The sequence below is a fragment of the Drosophila ficusphila genome, unplaced genomic scaffold, assembly GCF_018152265.1.
Source record: "Drosophila ficusphila isolate 14025-0441.05 unplaced genomic scaffold, ASM1815226v1 contig_414, whole genome shotgun sequence".
NCBI classification, from domain to species: domain Eukaryota; kingdom Metazoa; phylum Arthropoda; class Insecta; order Diptera; family Drosophilidae; genus Drosophila; species Drosophila ficusphila.
Genome location: NW_025064328.1, coordinates 6,531,863 through 6,556,145, shown reverse-complemented (window position 1 = coordinate 6,556,145; position 24,283 = coordinate 6,531,863). Strand labels below are relative to the sequence as shown.

Sequence of the window (24,283 nt, the reverse complement as noted above, 5' to 3'; positions counted from 1 at the left end):
ATATCCAAAGCGGAAACGTGATGTATGTGTTGCCGAAAATGTAATTAATTTCAAACCAAACAATAATTATTATGATGCACCACCGCGGCAAGTTGTTTGGCAGCAGTTATTGTAGTGGTAATTACATTTCGTAAACATATTACGCCCGGGGGATTCAATTTCCAACTCACGGTAATCACCCCCTTTCAAAACTCCCACTCATTAAGAGATTTATCATAGAAAAAAATTTTAATACATTTGAATTCAACAGCTGTTTCAATAGCGTTGCCACCTGTTAGTGAAATACAAGCTGAATCGCGCCAATCCGCGCATGTGCCGGTTTTCCAATGAGTTTCTGTTTTCCAGCGGAGTCCTTGTGGAAAAAGTCCGTGTGATAACTTGGCCAGTACACGCGGAGCCATCAAAACGTTAAGACGCGCTTTTTTAGAGCATTTTTGTGCAATTTAGTTGTTATCAAAAGTGGCTGAACACGGGAAAGTTAGAGACAAGTGGAACTACAGGAGCCTATATGAAAAAAACATGTGAAAGATAAGTGAACTAGAGATTAAATAGCATTTTAATTCCAAAAGTGACTAAAAAGCTGCACTTAACATTAATTATTGTTTATAATTCAAACAATAACGCTCTTTGCCAGAGCTGGGAACCCTGCCGCCCGCTCCCTCTCTCTCTGGCTCTCTTTTGGTGCTGCAAAATGCCGCTCGATCAGTGTTGGTCAACTCGCGACTCGCCGTCTAAATTTTAGCTGCTAAAAATGTTTTGTGTGTGTTTGCTTAATGTTTCCGTTGTTTAAGAGAGCAAAACAAATGCTGAAACTAAATGAAAATGAAGTGAAAAACTGATCTAGATGTGTGTGCGCGATGCATTTCCTCGCAGAAAGCGAGGATCGAACCCAACTGCCCGCCCCCCGCCGCCAACCCCGCAAATCATTAAACGCGCCAGGAAATGAGAAATCATAAAAAGATTATGAACAAAATGTGAATGCATGTGTTCTCTTACCGCCGCGGTGTGCGTAAAATAACAACAAAGCTTTTGGCCCTGCTATCAGTTTGAATAAATAAACCAAAATCGAAAATGAGCGACAACTAGTGTAAATTTGTGTTGCCGTTGTTGTTGTTGTTGTTGTCGTCGGAACCCCCGCCTCTTGCACACACACACACGCACGCTCTCCCACTCACACACACACAGCCTCCCGGGAAAACAAACGAAAAAAGTTCCAAAACAATAATAAATAAATAAATTAACATATAATAAAGTAATAATAAAAACCAAAATAATAGAGGATTTAAAGGCTTTGTGTTTACTAAACCCACAAAATGCAGGCCAAAAAGCGTTACATACTGGTCTTTGTGTCCTGCGCTTTTTTGGCCTACGCCTATTTTGGGGGATATCGCCTGAAAGACTCGCTATTGAGACCCCGTAGAGCCCAGCACGAATCGGCCAAGGATGGTGGAGTTCAACCGCACGAGCAGTTACCCAGTTTTATGGGCTCCCCCGAACTGCAGGAACTCCAGCTGCTGCAGAGTAATAAATCGAAGATCCCAGCGGAGAACCCAAAGTACCAGGCTCCTCGCAAACCCGACTGCCGCATGGAGACCTGCTTCGACTTTACGCGGTGCTACGATCGTTTTTTGGTCTATATCTATCCACCGGAACCCCTTAACTCCCTGGGCGCCGCCCCGCCCACGTCGGCCAACTATCAAAAGATACTCACTGCCATCCAGGAATCGAGGTACTATACCAGTGATCCCACGGCCGCATGTCTCTTTGTGCTGGGCATCGATACCCTGGATCGGGATTTGCTGTCCGAGGATTATGTGCGAAATGTGCCCTCGAGATTGGCCAGATTGTCCCATTGGAACAATGGCAGGAATCACATCATCTTTAACCTGTATTCGGGCACTTGGCCGGATTATGCGGAAAACTCTCTGGGATTCGATGCTGGGGAGGCCATTTTGGCCAAGGCCAGCATGGGCGTACTGCAACTGCGACACGGTTTCGACGTCAGCATCCCGCTCTTCCACAAGCAGTTCCCGCTGAGGGCCGGAGCCACGGGTTCCGTGCAGTCCAACAACTTTCCCGCCAACAAGAAGTATCTGCTGGCCTTCAAGGGCAAGCGGTGAGTCAATAAATTTTATTTATTTATTAATTTTTGATATATATAGGGTCTATAAGAGTCCATGAATCGTTTAATTTCCAAGAAGCGGACAAACGATAAATTCATTTTGGACACAAACTCGTTTAAAACCAGAGAGGAAAAATCTGTTTTTCTTGGAAAACCTTAACCTGCATCTGGTTCTCTCTGAAAAAGATAGAGGAACAGTTTTCTTTTGTTAATATAAACCATTCCAAAGTGAATGATTGTGTTTTTATAAAAATGGAAGTAGATTAGTCAATGAGAAAAACTATTTTTAGAAATATATTATACCTATTATGAGTATCTCCTATATTTTTTGAAAAATCCAAAGATGTATCTGTGTTTAACTGAGGAAATAAATAACAAAACAAAAAGCATTCTACGAAGGAAAATGTTTGGCACTGACTTAATTTGATTATAACACAAAAAATTATTTTAAAAGCAATTTATTTTGGTCAAGCTGTTCTATCGCAACGAAAAGTTTAAACCTATGAGAGCCTTTTTAATACCTTTTTATAAAAACAGTTTGCGATAGTTTAATTCAATGCAAAAAAATAAAACAAAATCTATAGCGCTGTAAAATAGATTTTCTACCACACAATGTTGTCTGGCTAAAGAAAAAAAGCTCTTTTGCATTTTATCGTAAAAACAAAACTGAATTTACTGAAGCGGTTTAAGGCATCGGAGTGTATTAAGTTTAAAAGGTCATTTGCGATAAGATTTTATTTTATAGCGGTTTTATTAACGTTCATACTTTTAAGGTATTTAAACAAGAAAAACTTGAAAGTTGACATTGACATTATTATTGCCAGTAACTTACTTTAGTGAACTATTGCAATCTCAAAGAAGTTAAAGACCATCTAGCATAAAATTCCTGCAACATTTTGCTAAATTCCGAGCGCAGTCACGGGTAGAACAATACACTACAGCCTTAAATTCCACACCGATTGGAATAGCCCCCATTTGAACCCGTCGTCTGGCTTAGTCAGGCGGCAAATTGCAGGTTGCATCTATCGATGCCAATCCCCCGGCCTCCTCAAAAAAACAGGCAGAAGCCAGAGGAGCAAAAGCGAAAACCCAATCGAAATCCGAAACGTTTCACTGTTCGAGTTTCAGGCCCCCAATTCTTTTTTTCTCTGTTTGTTGGGCGGCCATTCAAATTGAAAAATTGTCTAGCAACGCGTCATTCGTCATGTCCTTCCATATTCCAAGTTGGTAGTTGCTCCTGTTTTTGGGGCTTGTCCCTTCAGTGTCCTGGGTTCGCTTTTTTGCAGTTGCTACTCTTTTGTTTGTCACTGCTTTATTGTTGTTTACTCGCTTTTGCCGCCCACAACAACAAAAGGAGCGGCAAAGGCAACAACAAGGAGTGGAATGACGCTTCCTTTGACATGTAACTCGATTCAGTAGAAGGTTTCAGGAAATGGACGCAAATATCAATTTTGATGATAACATGGTTGTTAACTTGGTTTTAGGTATAGGATATATCTAAAAAATTAGATTTTCTTCACTTAATTAATATTTTAAAAATCTTAAAACATAAGATTACAAACAATTAAGAATATGGTTAAATAAAACAGTTAGCCAAAAATATGTTTCTATATTTACTTTACAAAAAAGGTTAAACGACCATAAATATTTCCAGTGTAGGAAGCCCCAGTTCAACTGACCTTTGCCCTGTGTGAGTGGGTGTTAGTGGGCGATTGTTGTCTATGGTTTGCGGACCCCACTTTATCACCTGATATCCACGTGGCGACATGAGCTCATTGTGCCCTAATTTTAAATTGATTTTCGCCCTCACAAGCTTCGATAGTATGGGGAAACTTCAAATATTTCTATGGAAATTCCTCGAGGACAAGTTTTCATTAAGTAAAGTGCTGGTCAACAACAATTAACACTCTCACAATTAATGTTGAACAAGTATGTGAAGAAAGAACATGTGAGGCACTTTAAAATGACACACTGGTGAATGTTATTGTAAGTTGGATTCACTGTAAAAAATATTGAGCGTTTTATTAGAGTACAGTTTAAACGTTAAGGAAATCTATGAAATGCTATAGATATTTTTTGATTTTTTAAACATGTTACCTATACTATTCTGTAGATCCGCCAGATATTCAGTATCTAAATAAAACTTTCGAATAGGAGAATATCAGCAGAACCAGCAAAATCAGCAAACAACTCACATGGCAAAGTCGGATGAATACGTTTGAGGGTACGCCAAAGTGATGTTAAAGTTGTTAACAACACATACACAACTACGCACTCTCTAGAGGGTTGCTGGAAAAGGGGGGCGGGGGATGTCCCCACACCCACTTCACTTTACACATACAATTAAAAGCGAAAGGAACGACACGTACTGGGCCACTTTACAATTATGCGTCCAAACACCAACAACCACACTGAGGAAAAAAATTATTAAACAGACAGGATTATATCGAATTACGCTTGTAACAATATTAAAAATATTAATATGTTTGTTTACTTTCAATTAAAACTCTACAAAATGTTGTTATTATAAAGCGAATACTTCAGTATTTGTTTATTGTGTACCAATATTGTCGAACCGAGCAGACGGAAAGAAACCCTACCAAACTAGCCACACATCGCAAGGCCGCCACCTCCGAACCACCCACTCACACCACCCACATTTACATACCCAGTTGCCTGGACATCCTTTGCGGCCTGGGAAACTGTTGGAAAAGTTTTCTTTTCCCGTTTAATTGCAGCTCGCACTCTCCCGTACTCCGTGTGTGAATTGCGGGAAATGTGGGGAAAAAACATAAGCGACAGGGGCGTGGGGAAAATAAGCGGAAAAAGGGAGTGGCAGAGAGGGAAAGTGTGTTTTCTGGGGTCAGAGTTAATCTGTGGTTGGGAGTCTGCGTTTGACATTCTTTCTTTGGGGCTTTGGTTTCTGGCTTTTGCTGGCGAGAAATAGTCTGAGATTTGGGGATATAATCAATGCCCAAACAGGTTCCAATGAGATCATCAACGAGGCAAGAGAAATAACTTGACTATTATCAATCATTGCCGCTGATTAAGCTGACTAATCGATGAAGGCTGCAAGTCTCTTGACATCTAATGCAAATGCGAATGAAGTTTGGTCATCTCGAAATTGGCAGAAAACTTTTTAATTATGTGAAAGCCACCAAAGATGATTTGCAAAACTTATTAAGACTTTTGGGTCCCCTCTATTGATTATGTCTACTAACTCTTGTGAAAGTTAACAAGGCTAAAGTAGATCTAGACTAAATCTTTTTGGCAACTAATTTAATTCGTATTTAATTAAATATTTACACCACAATCACTTCAAAAAACTAGTTCACAACATTTAAGAAACCCCAGTGAACTCCTTTTAGCATTTAATGAGCACAATTTCTATGGCAGCCCAAATTGACTAAAGAATTTAGCGTCAATTTCTTGGGGAATCCCTGGAGGGCGAAATCAACTAGCGCGCTTTCGTGAAAAGCAAAGTTTTTCCGCAGAGCTCATAAAAATAAGCAAGTGAAACCGTTTGCCAGGTGCCAACGCCTTCGGTTTGCACGTTCTTGGCTCCGTTTTATTAACCCTTCATAACGCCGCTGATGGTGTGCGAATTTCATATGCTCGACTTATAGGGGAAGACGACATATCGCACATACTCGTATTAAGGGGTACATTCGCATCCGCTATCTGAAAACTTGGCTGCCTTTTTGTGACAATTGCTTGCCGCTTAACAGAAACTTGATGGGGCTTTTTATGAGTGACTTTCCGCAATTAGAGGGAAAACTTCACCCTGCGCCGGCAAGCAATTCACCTTGAAGGGCCCGGCAAGTTGTGCTCATAATTTGGTTTCCTCCAATTAGCAGAGAAACGAGGACGATTGCTACTCACTCTCCTCATCGGGCAATTATTTATTATTACTTTTTCCGAACCAGCTGCCGACGGGTTCTTTTTGTTGTTTTCGAAAGCTTTTTCGATTGACTGCGACGGGCCAACGACTATATATCCGTATACACATATATCCGGGACTTCTGACATTTGGAATTCGCTGCACATGTCCATCCATTGCTCTGGGATGTTAGCTTCTGGTTTTTGCTGGTTTAGTTAGCTTTGGGTTTCATTTGGTTGGGGATTTGGCCCTGGATGTGGATTTAGATGTCGGCTGGCTGTTGGATGTTGTTGCACAGCTCAGCGTGCGTAGTTGGCCATGCCAAATTGCAATTGCATTTTACAGCAAACATTTTTTGCTGCCACTTTGCCGGAGTCTCCACCTCCTCCTCCTCCTCCTCCTCCCGCCCACTGAACAAATCGCTCAAATCAATTCGTTGCGGTTCGCATTCGGTTTTATTTCATTGCGATTCGATTCGCTTCGCTTTTGCTGTGGGTTAAAATTAGCTTTCAGCTCGGTGCGAGCTTTAAACTTAATTAATTTCCCACAAAATCACAATTCGATCTTGGCTCTGGCCTTGGGGAAATTTTCGGTAACTGCGAAATCTAATCAAAGCCAAGTAAATTGCAAGGTGCACCTGAACGTTGGAAACTCGTAACCCGATAAAACCGAAATACAAGAGGAAAATTTTGAGCAAAGGGAAGCCCTTCTGCTTTACGCTGCTCAAATTAAAATTGTAACTTCAGAGTTTTCGATTCAGTGGCATTTCAATTAATGTTCTCCGATAATTCAATCTCCTCATATAAAAGAGGCATTTTAATTCGTTATTTATCCCTTCATTTACGCCATTCGAGGTAATTTAATTATTGTTTTACATTATTGCATTTTAATTTTTTCACACATACAAAAACTTTTTGTTTCCCAGAATTAAATTAGTAGCACAACGTGCAGTGGTTTTACATATTTAAAGTTTTAAATACCTGTATAACTTCTTGGGGAGTCTTTTGTGGCAAAAGCAGTTGTTGGTAAATAACCACTTACTATAAAAAATGTTTTATAGGTAGCACCTGAAACAAGCTCATAAACCAAAGAGCTATAAAATACATTCCATGGGCATCTGGTTTCAATATTCCCCACAGCCCTTCGAACCAAATGCACTAAATCTATACCTACGAGTTGGATTGATTATGGGCCAGAATATCTGGGTTCTGGCTCTTAAAGATGCCAATAACCAGACGAGTGTTTGGGGGAAGATGGGTTGGGTTGCCGAGTAACCTTTTGCGGGGGGGAAGGAAAGTGGGTGAAAGTGGGGGAGGTCCGCAGACCTCGGCCAAGTACTCTCTACTTATGACGTGTAAGCGGCTCAAACAGTTTATGCGATTTTCAGCTTTATTGGCGGCACGTGCCGAACCGGCCAAAAGAGGGATGGCGGTAGCCCGAGGAGCGTGTGAAACACTATACGCCTTTGGAACCGCCACAATCTCGTCTGACCCACCAGAAACCACCAGTGCAACAACCCTCCGTTTGCCTCCTCGAGAAACTCATTATCAATGAACCCGAAGCGGCGGGGGTTATCTCGCTGGCATTCCGCGTCTATCTCATTTCAGATTTGCGACAGCCGCGAGCAATTTAAAAACTGTTCCTAAATTGTCTCGAATTTCAGCGTTCAGCGGAACCCGGCGACATCCACTAAGTGACATTAGTTGGCATTTTTCGCCTTCTCTTCGCGTTTCTTCCCTTCGACTGACTTATGCAGATTTAGCCTTACTCGGCTCTAAGGTCAGCCAAGTGTGCGTGTTTGTGTGGCAAATAAAAGTCAATAAAACAGTAAAGCTACTTGATGACCATAAATAATTTTTATGTTCAATGTTTTCGGCTGGCAAGCGAGCTGCGTCAAATTAACTTCACAAAATGATTTGGCGATAAATAGATGGCGAAAAAGGCGAAAACGAAAATCCCTCAAATTTATTTAACCGAAAACGATGGATGAGCGTTCAAGGGAATTGACCTCATAAAATGGCGTTAAATTTAATCTCATCGGAAGTGTTTCTCTCTTCCTATTTTCTGATTGATTTTGCGGTGAAAATTTAGCTATTTTTCTACGAATCTTAAAGAGACTTTAAATAAATTTAATACGAATATAAATATATGAAATCCTTACCTTGCTTTTACTATTCAAACTAAATATACATTGCGAAACAATTTCCCGAAAAGTTAGTGCGATTTTAATGTAGTGTTGATTTATTTGCTTAATTAACATTAGTTCTGAAATGCAACTTAACCTCATTATGTTTTTTTTTTTGGGTCATCATAGACAACTTGAACTTAATTAACATTTCCAAACATTCCCCGCAAAAGCTGTTCACCACAAGAATCTTTTAGTTCTCAACTTTGGAAATGCATTCGAAATACACAAAAAAAGAGCCACATTCTTGGTACTCTGCACAAATTATATTTCAATTGCACTCAATTGAGTGGCGCCCGAAAGGAGACACAGTGCAACAGTGGCAGGAAGAGATCCGGGAAACCGCTAAAACCACCAAACATTTCACCCCACTGCTCAACCCACTGCTTTTCCACATATTTCGCATTTCATTTTGCGATTATTATTTCACATGCGGACGGGACAGCGTTAATGAAATAAAAAACATTTAATTTTAATTTCATTTTGTAATGAGTCATGATGAAGTGGAATGTGGGTGGATGTTGGGATGTTGGGATGCGGCAACCAGATGTTTGGGCCAGGATTGCAGCGAGTTTGGCCTAAATATGCGACGGCCCCTGGTTGGCCATATCCCCAGCTCCTTTTTCCTCGGTGGCTGCAAAAATGTTTTTAATTATGCCTATGTGTGCGTCTCTCTCCCTGTGTGAGTGTGTGTGTGTTGGCCCTTTCACTTGGCTTGACTTGGCTCTCGGCCTCTTGGTTTTGCGGTTCGGGCCGAGCTAAATGCGCATATGGCGCGAAATGGATTTTGCAAGCCAAAATGGAAAATATCAAGGAACAAACATGATGAACCATTCTGATATCTACTACAAATTACTCAGAAATTTCACAGAATTTTTACGGATCACTTTAAATTATATTTGTTTACTGTTTTTAAGATCAAGAGTTATTTGTTTTGAGAGATAGAATGTTATGTTTTATAAACAAAACTAAACGCTTATCCATAACGTCATATTTTCCTAAAATTATTGCTATAATAATATACGAAACCGTTTATTCAGATAAAAAAGCAAATATTCTTCAATTTCGCATACAGTTTTTAGTTATCCCCAGACCAACACTCTCATAATTTTACCAAGTCCCCACACAACAGCTCCAGTTGAATAGTAAAAGCTGCAGTGTCTCTGGTGTACACACACACACACACATACACTGGCATTGTTGAAATAATATGTCATGTGTGCACTTTTCAACCAACAACAACAACAAAAACAACAAGATGAAAACACGCATTGCTGACTTGTTATTGCCCCTGCTGCAGTGCATTTATTTATGTTTGCTTTTTCCATTATTTTGCAGCTCGCCAAAGTTTCGGCTTGAAGTTGGCTTTAAAGATTCAACGGCTTTGCCTACTTTTGGGGGATCTGTTTTAAATTTATGGGCGGTGAAAATAGGAGAGTGGGCGGGGGCGTGTTAATGTAATTATGATAAAATGCGTCACCGCAACGAGTTGAATGGGCTTTTCCCGGCCCTAATTTCCCCCACTTCACGGCCATGGTTGTTGAACAAATTTGTTGCCAAAAACACGCAGCAACACTTGAGTACACGCGTCGTAGAAAACAATAAATTTATAAACGTTCTCTATGCCATCCGCCGTTCGCCGCTCCTCCATCCTTTTTGGCCTTCACTTGCGGAGTTATGCCAACAATAATGGCACAAAGCGTTCTCCGAAGAGGAGCCATCGGTGCTGGCTGGCTGGCTGGCTCTGTATAAACCCTGGATGGGGTCCTGACAAATGGGTGTGTTTTCGGGGCGGCAAAAGGCTCTTCGTTCTGCGTACGTGCTTGGCGGAGGAGTTCGCAAAGGATGTTGCAGAAAGCCAGCAAAAACGGAACGAGAGGTGTTGGCTTTTCCGTACTTATATCATTTGGTTCTTGGATCTTACTGCTAAACGTTTAAAAAACACCTGAGCTGTGAAAAGGGGGATATATGATGTAAAATAATATCTATTCTAATATATGTATGTATACTTAGACTGATCTAATAAAATCTTTTCTTTTACTCTATTATTTACTATTCTCATTATTACTAATTAACAAAACACTACAATCTTGTTAAAGATATTTCATTTAAAAAGTTGTAAGCACATAAAACCAAACCGTAGATGTGTGGGGAAGGGCTTACTAACTATGAGCAATTTTACAATGTTGTGCCAGGCGAATCCCCAAAAAATCCAGCTTAGTAATGTCCACCATGCAAGCTCATCCGAACTTCGTTTCAAAAATGTAGACTTTATTTCCCTTTTATTCTCCTCTTTTTCACTTCAAAATGTTTTGGCCCAAAGAAGCGGAGCGTCATGTGCTTGGTGGTATGTGTGTGTGTGGGTGAGCGGACTTATATATATGTGTTTGTAAGTATCTATGTGTGGTTTGAGTATCTGTGTGTGGCGTGCGGTTATTCCCGCTTGCTAAACAATGAAACTTTATTTGCGATATTTCTCCCCACTTTCCCTCCATTTCCCTTCTTCCCTGCGCCTTTGTTTCCTTTTGGGCCCTGTTGTTGTTATTGCATTTTCATTGTTTGTTATTTACTTTGGCACTTTTGCTCTGTTACAATTTTTAGTTGAGCGACCGACAGACGACGCTGATGTTATTTATTGCCCAGGAACGACACAACGAGAACACAGGCAAAGTGACGGAGAATCCGCTCACGTTTCAAATAAATTGATTAAATTTCATGACACTTCATCATGCCACAGCAGCCGCAGCCGGCAACAACAATCAAATTTCCACGCTTTTTGAGCGCTTTTTTGGAGCTAGAACTTTTTCAAATAAAGCACTTTTTTGAGGGTTGAATGGGGTCGATGCACAGCGAAAAAACATTTGCAGTAAAATGGTAATACAAATTGATTTGCTAGTTAAAGCCACTAATGTGAATATTAACTGTAAACGGAGATGAATATAATTATTTGGATATATTTTTATACCCTTGCAGAGCAAAGGTGGTGAAAGGGGTTTGAGAGTCTGTGTTGAAATCAGGTTTAAATGCATCTCCCGTTCCTTTATTTGTGTTGATTCTTTTTAGCTTATGTATAAAGAAATCATTTTATTTTGAAATAGAAAACATGATTACAATTTTCTTTAATAATTCTTTGAAAAAAACAATGCGGATACCAGTTAGTTGGTTTTATTATGCTCTGATTCCTTTTTCTCACATTATGTTTATAAAATGTTTATAATAAAATCTTAAAAGGCTAATAAAAAGTATTTTCCAAAAGATCAAGCTGAAGTTGTCTATAGATGGCTTTTTGTTCTGCCACTGACAAAGCTATAAAGGAGTAATAACTTTAATATTTAGTTCACAATTATATTGATTGTGTTGTGACAGTTGGCGATGATCGGCTGATGACACCGTTGGCACCGTCCATGTCGAATATCTGGGAATCACCAGAAACTTCCAACCTGGTTATAATTGTGGTAATCGACGCCATTGTACCTCGCCGTAGTCCAGTAGTATAGAACATCTCCCCGCTTGAGTTTCTGGTTCGTGTTGCGATAAGTCCAGCGTCCATTTCGGGAACTCCTTATATCGGCGGCCCACGTCTGATCGGACAGATCACCCATCCGCTCGTTGAGTTTGCCGTGAAAGGCAAATAGCGAGATTCCGGGCTGGTGGGGAATGGAGACCTCGAATCCTCTCGGAAAAATGGCCTTGACGGTGGCCTTGGGCACATTGTAGCACACACTCCCGCCCACGAAAATGGTGACTAGGAGCAGATAGACTGGCAGCTTTGTGGTTCCCGACATCGTGGTTGTAACTGGATTCTGTCGGCAGCTGAGACCCGGCTTTTGTAGCTCGCCATCTAAAGCTTATTTCGTGATTTATTTTTTTTTTGTATCTTATCTTATCTTGTTTTTTATTGTCCCGCGTAAGCTGGAAAAATCACAACGGTGCATCCCCCGCAGCAAGGGATCAAGCAATAATAATATATACATAATTAGCCATATTTTCCTACGCAGTGAAGAAGACACCTCAGACCCCATAAAGTTTATGTATTCTTGATCAGCATGACAATCTCAATCTAAATGCGTCTATCAGTCTCTCTGTCTCTTCGTCTGTCCGTTTCTGCGCAAACTAGTCTCTCAGTCCGACTATATCGGATAGCTCCCATACGAGAGAATTAAATAAAAAATTCACACGTCGTTGTTTTTGATCAGATCGACTTGATCTCTCCCAGATGGAGTTTTCTAACTGCTATTAAATTTCGGATTAAATTTTATCAAAATCGGACGACTATATCATATAGCTGCCATATGAACAATTGTCCTTCCTTTCTTGTTTTAAATTCATATAGGTATATGCGCTATCCAACAACTTCGTTTTTTTCTCTGTGTAGGGTAGCATGCATGTCCTGTTCCTTGTGACATGATTATTATTATTATGCAAGCAGGCGTACGAGCGGCCCTTTTGCGGCTGAAAAACAAAATCAAGGAAAAAAGCAAAGCATACTTCCCGGCACTAATTAACTTCCGCCCACCACCCACCGCCCACTGGCGTAATGAATATTTGAAAAGCGTTTTTTAATTGAATTTACACTCGTGCCACTTTTAGGAGTTTTTACTCTTGGTCCCCCAACATTTGTCTTTTGCCTTCTGAAACAACAAAAACCATATGCCGAAGGGAAAATACATAAAAACAGCAGCACAAACATATAATCAAATTAAAAAGCCAGCTTCCCACGCGTACACAAATATATATGTATGTATATATATTTGATTTAATTAAATTTTTTCTTACGTTGCCGTTTATTTTTTTTTAGCCCCTCTTCGCTTTCGGTTGGCAAATGAACTGCATAAAAGAGAAACCCCAAAAAGAGCTAACCAAAATAAAAATAAATACTCTTGTCAATAGGGAAAAGCCGAAGGAGTATTTCTAAATAAGTACAACAAATTTATTTGGGCTATTTGAACCTTTTTGCCGGATCTTTGTGGGCAGCGTTTCGGTTTGAACTTTTTTCTTGAATGCCAGACAGTTGGTCAATGAAGATTCGTGCCATTCATATCAGGCCATTCGTTCAGTGTCTGCTGCTAACGACCGAAATTAATTGTGTGCAAATTTAATTTGTACAGATGTATAAAAAAGATGTAAAAAACTACTTTTGAGTGAATAAAGTAAAACTTTCTTTCACTCTCAGTTAATGAATAACTCCAAATAATTATATTACAAGCATTTCATGTATATATTTTTTATGATATTGCTTTAAAATAAAGTTGAGTATATAACCTACCCAAAAAGTTTGTTTTGATATACTTGAAATGCCCGACTTTCTTCACCCACTTCGAAGACCATTAAACTTTCGCAATGGGTACTTTTAAATACCGAATCTGCCACTAGAATTCGCGCTTTTCTCCTTTCTTCCACCGAAAACTCCAAGCAAACCACCTCCGGGCTAAAATCTCTTCAAAGTTAGCTTCATTTTGCCACTTGACGCTCACTTCTGGACCGCTCGCATTTCTAACATATTTCCACTTTTATTCCACTGTTAATGTAATTTCATTTCACGCTTTTCCTCTTCGCCATCTTTTTGCGCTGGCCCGTGGAATTTGTGAAGGACTTTTCATGTGGATAATTAAGCAAAATACCAACAAAAGAAGGCAGCAAATGCCATAAAAGGGCAAAAATGGAAAATAAGCCAGCGCAAAAAGAGCTGAAGCGCGATTCGTTGATGTATGTTTTCCCTTTTTATTTCTTTCATATTAAATTGCATTTTATTTATTTTGCTTAATACTCAAAGAACTTTATTTGCGGTTGAGCATCTCGACCCTCGCGTACCTTATTTATTTCCCACTTTTGTTTGTTTCCCACTTTTGGAAGTTCAGTTTGAGAATTGGCGGCTAATTAAATAGGAAATATTTTGTTTAAGAAGTCAGAAAAAAACAAAATTTCAAACAAAATTGAATGTAGTAAAAAGCAACTTGAATTTAAAACAGATGAACTTATATTAACTTAACTTATTTTCCACATATATCGCAATATAAAGTTTAAAGGGTTATAAACTCTCTTCCTCTAATAAAAAGTGGAACGAGTTCAAATGCTCAAATGTGAAATATAATGGAGCCCATATTCTTTGATTGGCTGCATTATATTGGTTCGATACAAAGAAACTTCGATTAGGCCAACAAATTGCAGTTCTTTCTTCGGTTAATTGAAAGCCTGGCTCTTGCTGCTTTCGCTTTAAATCTCTTTTTCGGTTTTCGCCGGAGGGGTTGAGGGGTCAAGGGGGTTAAAAAGCGAGGAGAGCATTCAATTGCGGCAGCTGCCACATCCTGCCACATGGCCAGGATATGGAGTTTGGCTCTGCTCGACTGCCGACTGCCGACTGCTGGCTGCTGGCTGCAATCGACAAAATGTGCTTCAATAGTTTTCTAATGGACTTCATCCGCCATTTAATGCACACACTCACACTCGCCAGGCAATTGAGGTCCGAAAAAGGCGAACACGTTGGCAGCTTGCAAAGATTAATGATCAATGCAGGCGCAGGACATGGAAGGATACGCCCAACAGCCACACTTGCACACTCACACTGACACACACACACACACACATACGACGCGATAATATGCGATTTGGATCCTGGCATCGAGGCGTATCAATAAAAATCCTCCTGCCACGCCCCCTCCGCCGAAGCACTCCAGCCTTCCAGAAGCTACGACTGCTATTGACAGAGCCATCCAGCAGCGACAGGAGGACATCCTCAACCTCACCCACAGCCACATCCCTATCCACATCCTCATCCTGATCCACATCCCCACTCCCATTCCCATTCCCATCTCCACATCGACTACAGAACCGAATCCTTTCGCAGCAAAGCACTTGCCATGCATGAAGTTATTTAATAAAAATTGAATGGCCCTCCCTCCATCGCCCAGGAACTTTCTGTTTGTGTTTGGTTATCGATATGAGCATCCAGCCAATCGCTGTTCCTGGATGAACTCCTTTTTTCGTATTTCGAAGCTATTAAAATCAATGCCGGCGAACAAGGAGAAAAGGTGAATCAAATGGTTAAAATTCTGGGAAAATATTTGTGTATTTAATAGCATTGGCAGAGGCTTAAAATAGAAGAAAGGAAACTAATTTTCAACAAAATATTTAATGATTTTGTTAATAGTTGAGCTTCAACGATGCCTAATGAGCTGATAGACTCTCAAACTTCCCAATCAATTGCTGTGTTAAAAGTTTGCCATGAATTCATGGACTCCAGTTCCAATATTTCCACCTCATGGATTAATTTCCAGCAGAGCGAAGCAGGCAGTAATTTTTTGGGAGCTAGGAATTCAATTCGCGATGCGAAATGTAATGTGCATTAGAATTATAAACCGCATCCGTTAATCGAGCCTTTAATTTTACTCGTTGAATGGAATTCCCAAAAGCAAGGGCGAATGCACTGATGTGTTGATGGTTCTTCCACATTTTCCTCCTCGGCATTACAGCAGTTTGCGCTAAATCGGCTCAGTGCAGTTTGGCAAATTGTGCTGCATTAACCACCGCCAACTTTTGTGCCTACATGAAAACGATGGCAAAGATGGCAAGAAGGGGGTTTTTTGCAGCCAGGACTACTCGCACCCACACAAGTGTCTGCCGTAATTGCCGCCGTGCTGTTGATTACACTTCAACGGCCAACACACACAGACACTCACACAGCTGCGCATAAACTTGGCAACACCCACACACAAACACACATACACACACATGCACACACATCTTCACTCGCCCGCTGGGCTTTTAACTGCGCTAGTTTCAGCCATAAACTCGAGCTGCAGAACCGTGCAACTGCTGAACTGCAGCTGTATCTGGATCTGGAGGACAATCTGGAGCGGAGGCTGTAGTTCCACATGATTGCCAGCCGACAAAGTTGGCGTTAACGCTTTACTTTACCAAGAATGAACCCATTAAACTGGACTAAAAATGCAGTTGGTTTGGCTGTTTTAATAAGATACGGGCATTATAAATCTTACGTACTCAGAATACATTTAAAATGTTAGTTGATTCAAAATAAATAGTAGGATTGTTGGTTTAGAAAACTATGAAATAGTTAAATATTATTGGTTTTGGTCAAAAACTCTTCACCAATTTCAGGATACGCTTTAATATATTTGAGGTTATTATCTCCTATGACCAAATACTCATCAGATATTCTATCGTCCTCAGTTTTCGCGCAAGAAACACTATTCAAATAGAGAACTGGTTATTAAGGATTTTTAAGGATAACAGATAACTTACCTTTTCCATAAACGTTGTAGCGTGTTGCGTTTCAAAACAAAGAGCACAAACAGGATGATACCTTGTGACCAATTCAAATAGTCGACGAACTCGAAAATGTTTGCCCAAAATGGGTTATCCTGCACCGCGTAGGATATTATCTCCAAGCTCCACGACACACCCATAATGAAGAAGAGGCGTAGGAACACATGGTTTATGTTTATGTTTGCATTTGGTACCTTTTCGCAGACTCTCTTTATGCGAATAAGCGTAATGATATACATTGTTGTGTTAAACATTGTAATGAGTTGGATTGGGCCAAAGAAGTAGATCACGGCAGACCAACCTCGAGCTGTAATTAGTTTTAGACTTATTAAAACCCCTAATCTCGAATGAATATGAAAACTTACTGTAGATCCAACAATGACCTTCCGCGCCCACACTTGGCTTTACATTCTTGTTTTCAATGAACTGATCAGCGAAATAAGTGATTCCGGTCAAGGCAACTGCAACAGCCCAAATGTAAATTGTGAAGGGCAGAATGCGAAAGTTTATCAATTGGTAGTTGCCGCCAAAGAACATCCAGAGGTACAGACTGATGACAGAAAGCCAAAGAAAGGCTGCCATCACAAAGAAGTAACCTATGAAACCTGGAAAAGATATTAAGAGAGCGAGATACAATATTGGTCACCAAAAAACCCAGTCAACTAACCTGCTGTAAGGCAAAAACTCTGCGATAAACCCCATGAGTCAAGCAGTAGGAATAGAAAGCCCATGAACAGCGAAGCCATGTAGGAAACGAAACATTTGCCTAAAAAGTTCTGCAGATAGTCGACCAAGATGTACACAACGATCGTAAGAGCCAAACATATCAGAGATAGTGATATCACTGTTGAAGAAATACTATGAGGTACTCACTCAGGCAATCAAATCGTTAAAATATTTTAGCTTACCAATAGTCTGTCCTGTTTTAGAAGACCCGGCATCTTCAAGTGACTCAATTAAATTTGAAACTAGCAAAAGACAATTTGTTATCATTTCCGCTATAAACAGATGAAACGATTTTATAAAAATTAGCAGCATTTTTTTTTAATAAAAATAAACTATAAATTATATATTTTAAACTACACAATAAAATATTAAATATTAAAAGATTGAGAAAGTGAAAAACCGCGATGTGTCTACGTTAATGATTTTTTTCGACTGATTTGGTAAAGACTAATGCCACAACTGCTTTATAGTTAAAAAAAAACAAGAGCTTATGAGCAAGAGTTAAGCGATTATGTAGAACAATTTTTGTAGAATACCCCAACGTTCACTCCGATATCAGAACTGGTCCACTCATTCATCCAAAAATGTTGTTCTTTTTATGACTTTTGAGATTTAAAACGTCGAACTGATAAAAGAACATTCTCCTCTGAGAATAATTGTAAAGCAATATGTATAAAAAATTTTTGGACCACTTTTGTCGGCTGCAGGATATGCATATGGATGTGTGCAACTGCTCGTGTCCCTCTTCAGTTCGAGAGCTCTGGATCCGAAAGCTAAACGGGTCTTTTTCCACCCGCATTCCTTTGCAACGGCCCAGCTCCTTTTCGCCTTTTCCCCCAGTTTTAGATTTCCCTCTGAGCAGTGGCAACGGCTATATTTGAATATTTAATTTTTTAGCGAGCTGGGAACATTTCGCACTTCGCAACCTGACGCTAAACGATGCCAGGGAGCTATCGCTGCTAGCTGCTAGCTGCCAGCTGCACCCAACCACGCCCTTGATTTCTGCCTGTGTATGTGGGGGTTTCTCGGAAAGCAAACAAAATGTTTTCTCCGCCAAATGAATCAGCTCGTGCCACATACGCTGGCTTCGCTGATTGCGAGTTCAATGTTCGCTGTGACGACACAGCCAAATTGGCTTCAGTCGAATTGTCCGACTTCATAATTAATATAATTTGAACACGATTCAGTTTGATGTGCACCGCCCACTGTCCACTGCCCACCGCCTAGCGCCCGCCGCCCACCGCCATTTTTCACCTGTCACGTTTTTAATTAAAAGAATTTCGCTTTAATAAATTCAACTTTGACAGCAGTAGGTCGCCAGAAGGTGCCGGGCAAATTAATGAATGAGTGGCGAGTGCACGCAGCTCATGTTTAACCGTTTCGCCAGTTAACCGGGCCGCAATTTAAACGTTCTTTCAATATTTAATTGACTTGGTCGGCTGCTCTGTAGAAGAATCCCCGCACAATTTCGTTTCGAAAAGAATGGCCGAAAAGGATTGTCGTTCGAAGTCGCCTTCCGCAATCGATTTGCATCCTGATTGGCATGCCCATTGTTTTATTATCGTGCAGTCCACAAGAAATAAATAACAAAAAACTTATCAAAAAAACCATTATTTTTAAATTATACCTATTTATAAAATAATGTAAAAGCTATTATTATCATAAATCTGAAAACGGTTTAAATACCATTTTAAATTTGTAAAGCTTATATAAAACTTTATCAATTATTTCTCTATTTCTAAATTTTTGTATAGAAATTTATCAACCACTTTGACTTCTCTCATTGAGAATTTTTTAAACTCAATATTGATATTAAAGAATGATAATTTTCAATTTCTTCTCCCGACTTCGAACATTGGCTGCATTTTTCCGAAAATTGTTCGTGGGGAAATTCCATTAATCCGTTTGACATTGAGTTGAAGCGACCCAGTTTGACATCGCCTTCAGTGCAAAAATCTCGAAACTTTTTCTTCCTCTTATTTTCAGTTTTCACGAAATACCCCCAAAAAGAGCACGTTGAAGAAGAAGAGGCGAAGTTGGGTGAAGAGAGGCAGTGGGAAAGTGACAAAAAGTACGCGCCAAACTGTATGACATTATGGCCATTGCCAGGAGTTCTTTTTGCTGCTGTTGTTGTTGTTGTTGTTGTTGGTGATGTTGCTAGCCCACGCGTTCTACGTGCAATGCCACCCATAATGTCACCCACACATATACTGTACTCAATGCAATGAAAAAAAATTAACTAAATTAAACAGAGTCTGAAAACCCTTGATTTTCGGTTTATAAAATAAAATAAATTTGTTGGTACTATATAAATATTCCGTAAGTACATTCAATGATTAAAATTATATGTTTTAAACGAAAATACAATTAAATATTTTTTTATCCAAAGTATTATATAACATTTCCATTTTCAACACTTACAATTTTTATAAACATATGTCATTGATTTTGTCTCAGTGTTTTTACTAATACCCACTCACCTCTATTGAAATCCACTCACACTCGCAGAAACTTCCGCTCTGGTTGCATTGTTCATTTAAATTCTAATTTGTATTTGGTGCACTCGACAGTGGGACAGCCTTCGGGGCGGGATTAGGAGGCGTGGCAGGAGGGCGGTGGGGACACGTTTCCTGCCAGTCGGACAGGTGTATAGGTCGACATGGGCCCTGGGCTTCGAACCCACCCAAATATGCACAAAAAGAAGTCAGCACAGCCATGTCCCAATAATGTCCTTGAAAAAAGGCAAATTCAACTTGCCAACTTTTGTTTGCTGTTTTCGTGGGCGTAGGTGAGAGACTTCGCCGAAGGGCGTGGCCGACAACACAACACACAATTTGTTATTGCCAGCCACTCACCTGCTCTCCAGCTAAAGTACATCTTGATTCCACTCTTCGCTGGCAAATTTGACTTTTCCGTAGATTTGCAGTCATATTTTTTAACAGAGAGAAATTTTATTTTCTACGAAAATCTTGCACAAGTATTGAGAGTATATAAAGCATCTAATTTCTTGATAAACGAAAGTTTGCCAAAGTTTCTTGCGAAGAAAAAGTGCTAAATAAAATAGAAAACTTAGTTTAGCTTGGGGTTTTTTGGATGAAAACAAAGTTAATGGCTTCTGAAAGATTAATTTTTAGCATGCCAAAGAAAATTCTGGCTACAATTCCTTTAAGTTTGTATGTGATGTTAAAACAAAATTATAGTTACCAAAGAACATTAATTTAGCTTGTTTAGGTATGTTTGCTTAGTTATTTATTAATAATAAAATAATATATTGAAATCTGAATCTTCGGCAAAATATATCGATGTAAACTCAACTGAAATCATTATTTTTCCCTGGCCCATCCCACAGTTTAGAATTCTCTTATCTTACTTTTATTGCATTGTTGGCTATCGGCAATTCCAATCTGTAGGCTCCCCAGTTTTCCGGCGTTTCCCTGCATTTTCCCTTGCCAGTTAAGCCGACATGTCGTTTCATTTAAAGTTTATCGCGTTCTCTCTTTGCTTTCCATCCCCTTTCCCTCTTCCCCATTTCCCCTTTTCCATTTTCCCTTTCCTTGGGTTTTAGTGGGCATTCTGAGTTTTTTAATTCAGTTGCAGTTTGTTGTTGGCGGTGCTTTAGTTGATTAAAAACCGCACTCAAAGTGGAAATGCGCTTTTCTTTGTTCTCCCCTCCATCTGGCTATCTCTTTTGCTCCCCCTATCCTATCCCCTATCCGCTATACCCATCCCTTTTGCACAGTGTGTCTTATGGCTTTTGTTCTGGAATTTATAGCAGGTTTAACCCACTTCGCCGCAATGCTCTCGATTTCAGCGCCCAAGGCTGTCGGCCATGTAAACTTTTTAAATTAGTTGTCAAATGCTAGCTGCTAAGCGGAATGCGATAACACACACATAAACATCCGAGCGAAAATAGCTAACTGGCATTAATTAAAAGTCAAAATATTTCCAGAGTTTTAAGTCCGTTGCGGCATGCTGCATATTATTGCGTGCCTCGGGTGCATTGACTCCGTGCCGCGAATGAAATGCAACTCAATGGGAAATTGCTGTTCAAATGTTTCGGTTTCGGCTTGCTTTTCCCCGGCGAGAAACGCTAGTCTTAAATCTTAGATAAGCCAATTAAAAAAAGTTCAAATGTGGTTAACAGTTAAGCCGACACAGGGGAAAAACATTGAAATTAAATCCTTCTTATTTGGTTACCATAAAATAAAAATGTGTTAATGTTACTTTTAAATTTCTTTATTGCACACTTGCTTTAAATTGTAAATGTATTTTTAAATACAGTTTTCCTAGTTTATTGTTTAGATTTACTTGTAACACTTTGTTGTCTTTCTATGCTAGTTATAAATATTGTTATAATTTTGACTTGTACATTTTTGAACTGAATAAAATCTTTGTCTTGTTATAAATTAATCAAGAGTCCGAAATGTCATTGCTCTTTAGCGAATTTTCACATGTCACAGAATTTGGTATACAAAACTACGCAATTTAGTTAGTATTTTCTGACCGTGTAGCCTTCGGCTCTTTGGTTCCCTCGCTCCTCAGACTTCATCGTAGTAGGGCTTATCGCCAAACTTGACGGATCCGCGTTGGCGAATGTTGTCGCGGGTCTGGCGTTTGTATTGACCCCTTGGCGCCTTGGCCAACGGCTGCTCGAAGGCCACGGCACTCGGACCAATGGGACTGGCCAGCTGGAAGCCACTGTGCGCCACCTCCGATGGCCACTTGTCGCCGTGCATCGCATCCACGAGCGCCGCCTCCAGTTCCTCATCCTCCAGTTGCTGCTTTTGCTGCTGCTTCTGGTGGCGCTGCTGATCCTGGAGACGGGCCCGCAAGCTGCTCATCGAGAAGGAGGGCGGAGTGGTGCTGCCCTCGGTGGAGTCCTCGCCCTCGCGGATCACATAGAACTCCTTCGGGTGGTGGTGCTTTCGAGGCCGCCTGGTGGTGGTGCTCATGGCTGCCTCCCTTTCGCGGTATTTCTTCAAAAACGACGCCGGATAATTGGGCGCCTCGGTGGTGCTGGTGGTGGTGGTGGTCGTCGTGGAGGTGGGTCGGTGTCTGGGCCTCGGTGGAAGTTGCTGCGGTGGCGGCGACCTGAAAATCATCCCCTGACTGGGCACAAAACCTCCCTCCATCGAACCCACCGACTCCACGGTATCCTCTTCACCACCGGATTCGCCTGTGTGCTCGGTGACCTCGTAGTGGTGACCCGTTTGCTTGGCCACCTCGTTCTCCGCCTCCTCCTCCTCGTCCCTCTCGTACTCGTAGCTCACCAGTTTCTCGGGCTTGGGCAGCATTTCGTGATCTCCACTGGATATATCCGTGTGCAAACGGGTCAAAGGTTGGGGTTTTAGGGTAACAAAAGAGGAGGGCGTTTCACCCGGCTTGTAGACGGGCTTCCAACTCTGGTACTCCATGATCTTGCCGGAGACCACTTCGTTGGGGGAGCCGCCTCGGGTTCGCTTCTTGAAGTACTTATCCATGATGGCCTCATCACTGGTTATCGGTGCCTTGCCCTCGGCAATCAGCTCCTGCTCCTTTTCCAACTGCCTCATGCGGTTGTCGTTGTGAACTGCGTGGGAGATCATCACCGTGGACTCCGTGATCGTGGTCTTCGGCACGGGTCTCCTCAGCTTGACAACCTTCTTCGACGACGGTCGCATCTTGATGATTTTCATCGGTTTGTTGTTGTGCGGATTGCGGATGATGTACTTCACACGCGTCGTCTCCGTGGGCAGGAATTCCATGGTGGATTTATGGCTATATCCCGCCGTGTTCGGCATGAGATCCGTCAGCATCGACTTCATCGCCCGGGCTCCCTTGAACATCCGTCCCAATACGCCGCCCATCACCGAGTTGTTCATATCTTGCCACATAAAACGACGCTGGATTCTGCGCGGAAAGTGAAAGTAAAAGTTTGGGGTTTTATGAGCTCTTAAAGGCGATCATAAACTGAGAAAGAAGTATACGTGGTTCATTGAAAGACTATAAATACTGGATAGTAGTAAAAAGATTTGTTACCTAGTCACTCGAACTCTTTTATTGGCTACATTCGTGTTTTTAGGAAAGTTATTTAATAGTTCGACACTTTCTTTTATCATATATCTTACTTTAGAATCCTTGGATTTTTATTAATCAATTTTTGTTTGCTATAATATTAAAATCACTATTTTATTTATTCAAGAATCCTATTAGACTCACCTTTGATCCTCTCCCGACTGCTCGCACCTGACCAAAATCAGCTTTAACAGCAAGAGCAGCCAAATTCCATTGATCTACGACAAAAGTTGGGGTAATCCAAATGAGACCGGATGCGAAATCGATTGACAGTGCCAATTAGCTGATGTGATGTGTTACACTTCCTTGGTAATCCATTTCTGGCTTACTTACGCAATGCTTCCTCATGTTGGCCAATAATAGACGCGAAAATTCCCACAGCGCTCGATTTGAATATTCCAGCAATAGCGATTGGCGAGTGCAGATTTTCGAATTAAGAGCTCGATTCGCGGCTGTTGGCGAATTTCAACTGTCGGCGCCTGCGCGTCAAGCACTTGCTTTTATATACTTGCAGTTGCCAATTGGTTGTTGCAAGTTGCTACCAGCTACCAGCTACTAGCTACTAGCTACTGGCTGCAGGTTGCAAGTTGCAGTTGCTCCAATTATTGCAGCTAGTTGGCTTTGAGCTTGGCATTGGCATTTTCACTTTCATTGGGGAACAATGGGTTTTTGACTGATAGCCTGGCCGCCTTTCGACGAGCAATTAGTTCCATTACTTTTCGGTATCTTTAGTGCCTGTGGTTTTGTCTGGCTGCTTGATTTTCCTTCCTTTATTTTTGTATTTTTTTCTTGCTTTGCTATTTTTTCATCGCTTCTACTATCCATTTCTATGCGGCTTTAGTTTCCGTGTGCATTTTCTTGCTGCTTGATTTCGCCTGCATTTTGCAGCTGCCTACCGGGTGGCGTGAAGGCTGTGAATATACTCGTATTTTAAATATTTCTTAAATCTCATCAAAAGCTTCGATTTGCACCAGGCACCAGTGCAACTGTTTAATTATGACTTAATATTTATTAATGAGCGATTTCAGCCCCT

The 24,283-nt window shown here is 40.7% G+C and overlaps 2 protein-coding genes and 1 pseudogene across 2 annotated transcripts in view; 1 reads left to right on the top strand and 2 right to left on the bottom strand.

Annotated features, from left to right (window-relative positions):
- The first annotated feature begins 581 nt into the window (after positions 1-581).
- The window catches only part of LOC108086682 (exostosin-1), a 65,795-nt gene continuing 42,093 nt past the window's right edge, over positions 582-24,283 (top strand). The window contains exon 1 of the mRNA XM_017183675.1: positions 582-2,116. Coding sequence (XP_017039164.1) covers positions 1,314-2,116 — 803 coding nt within the window. The 5' untranslated portion in view covers positions 582-1,313. The remainder of the gene's footprint in view (positions 2,117-24,283) is intronic.
- On the bottom strand, positions 10,012-12,219 carry LOC108086687 (annotated as a pseudogene).
- Positions 21,356-23,797, bottom strand: LOC108086684. The gene is made up of 3 exons (XM_043208323.1): positions 23,584-23,797; positions 23,395-23,468; positions 21,356-23,085 (listed from the first exon to the last, which is right to left on the bottom strand). The coding sequence occupies exons 1-3, from the start codon at positions 23,596-23,598 to the stop codon at positions 21,735-21,737; spliced, it is 1,440 nt and encodes a 479-aa protein (XP_043064258.1). The 5' UTR covers positions 23,599-23,797; the 3' UTR covers positions 21,356-21,734.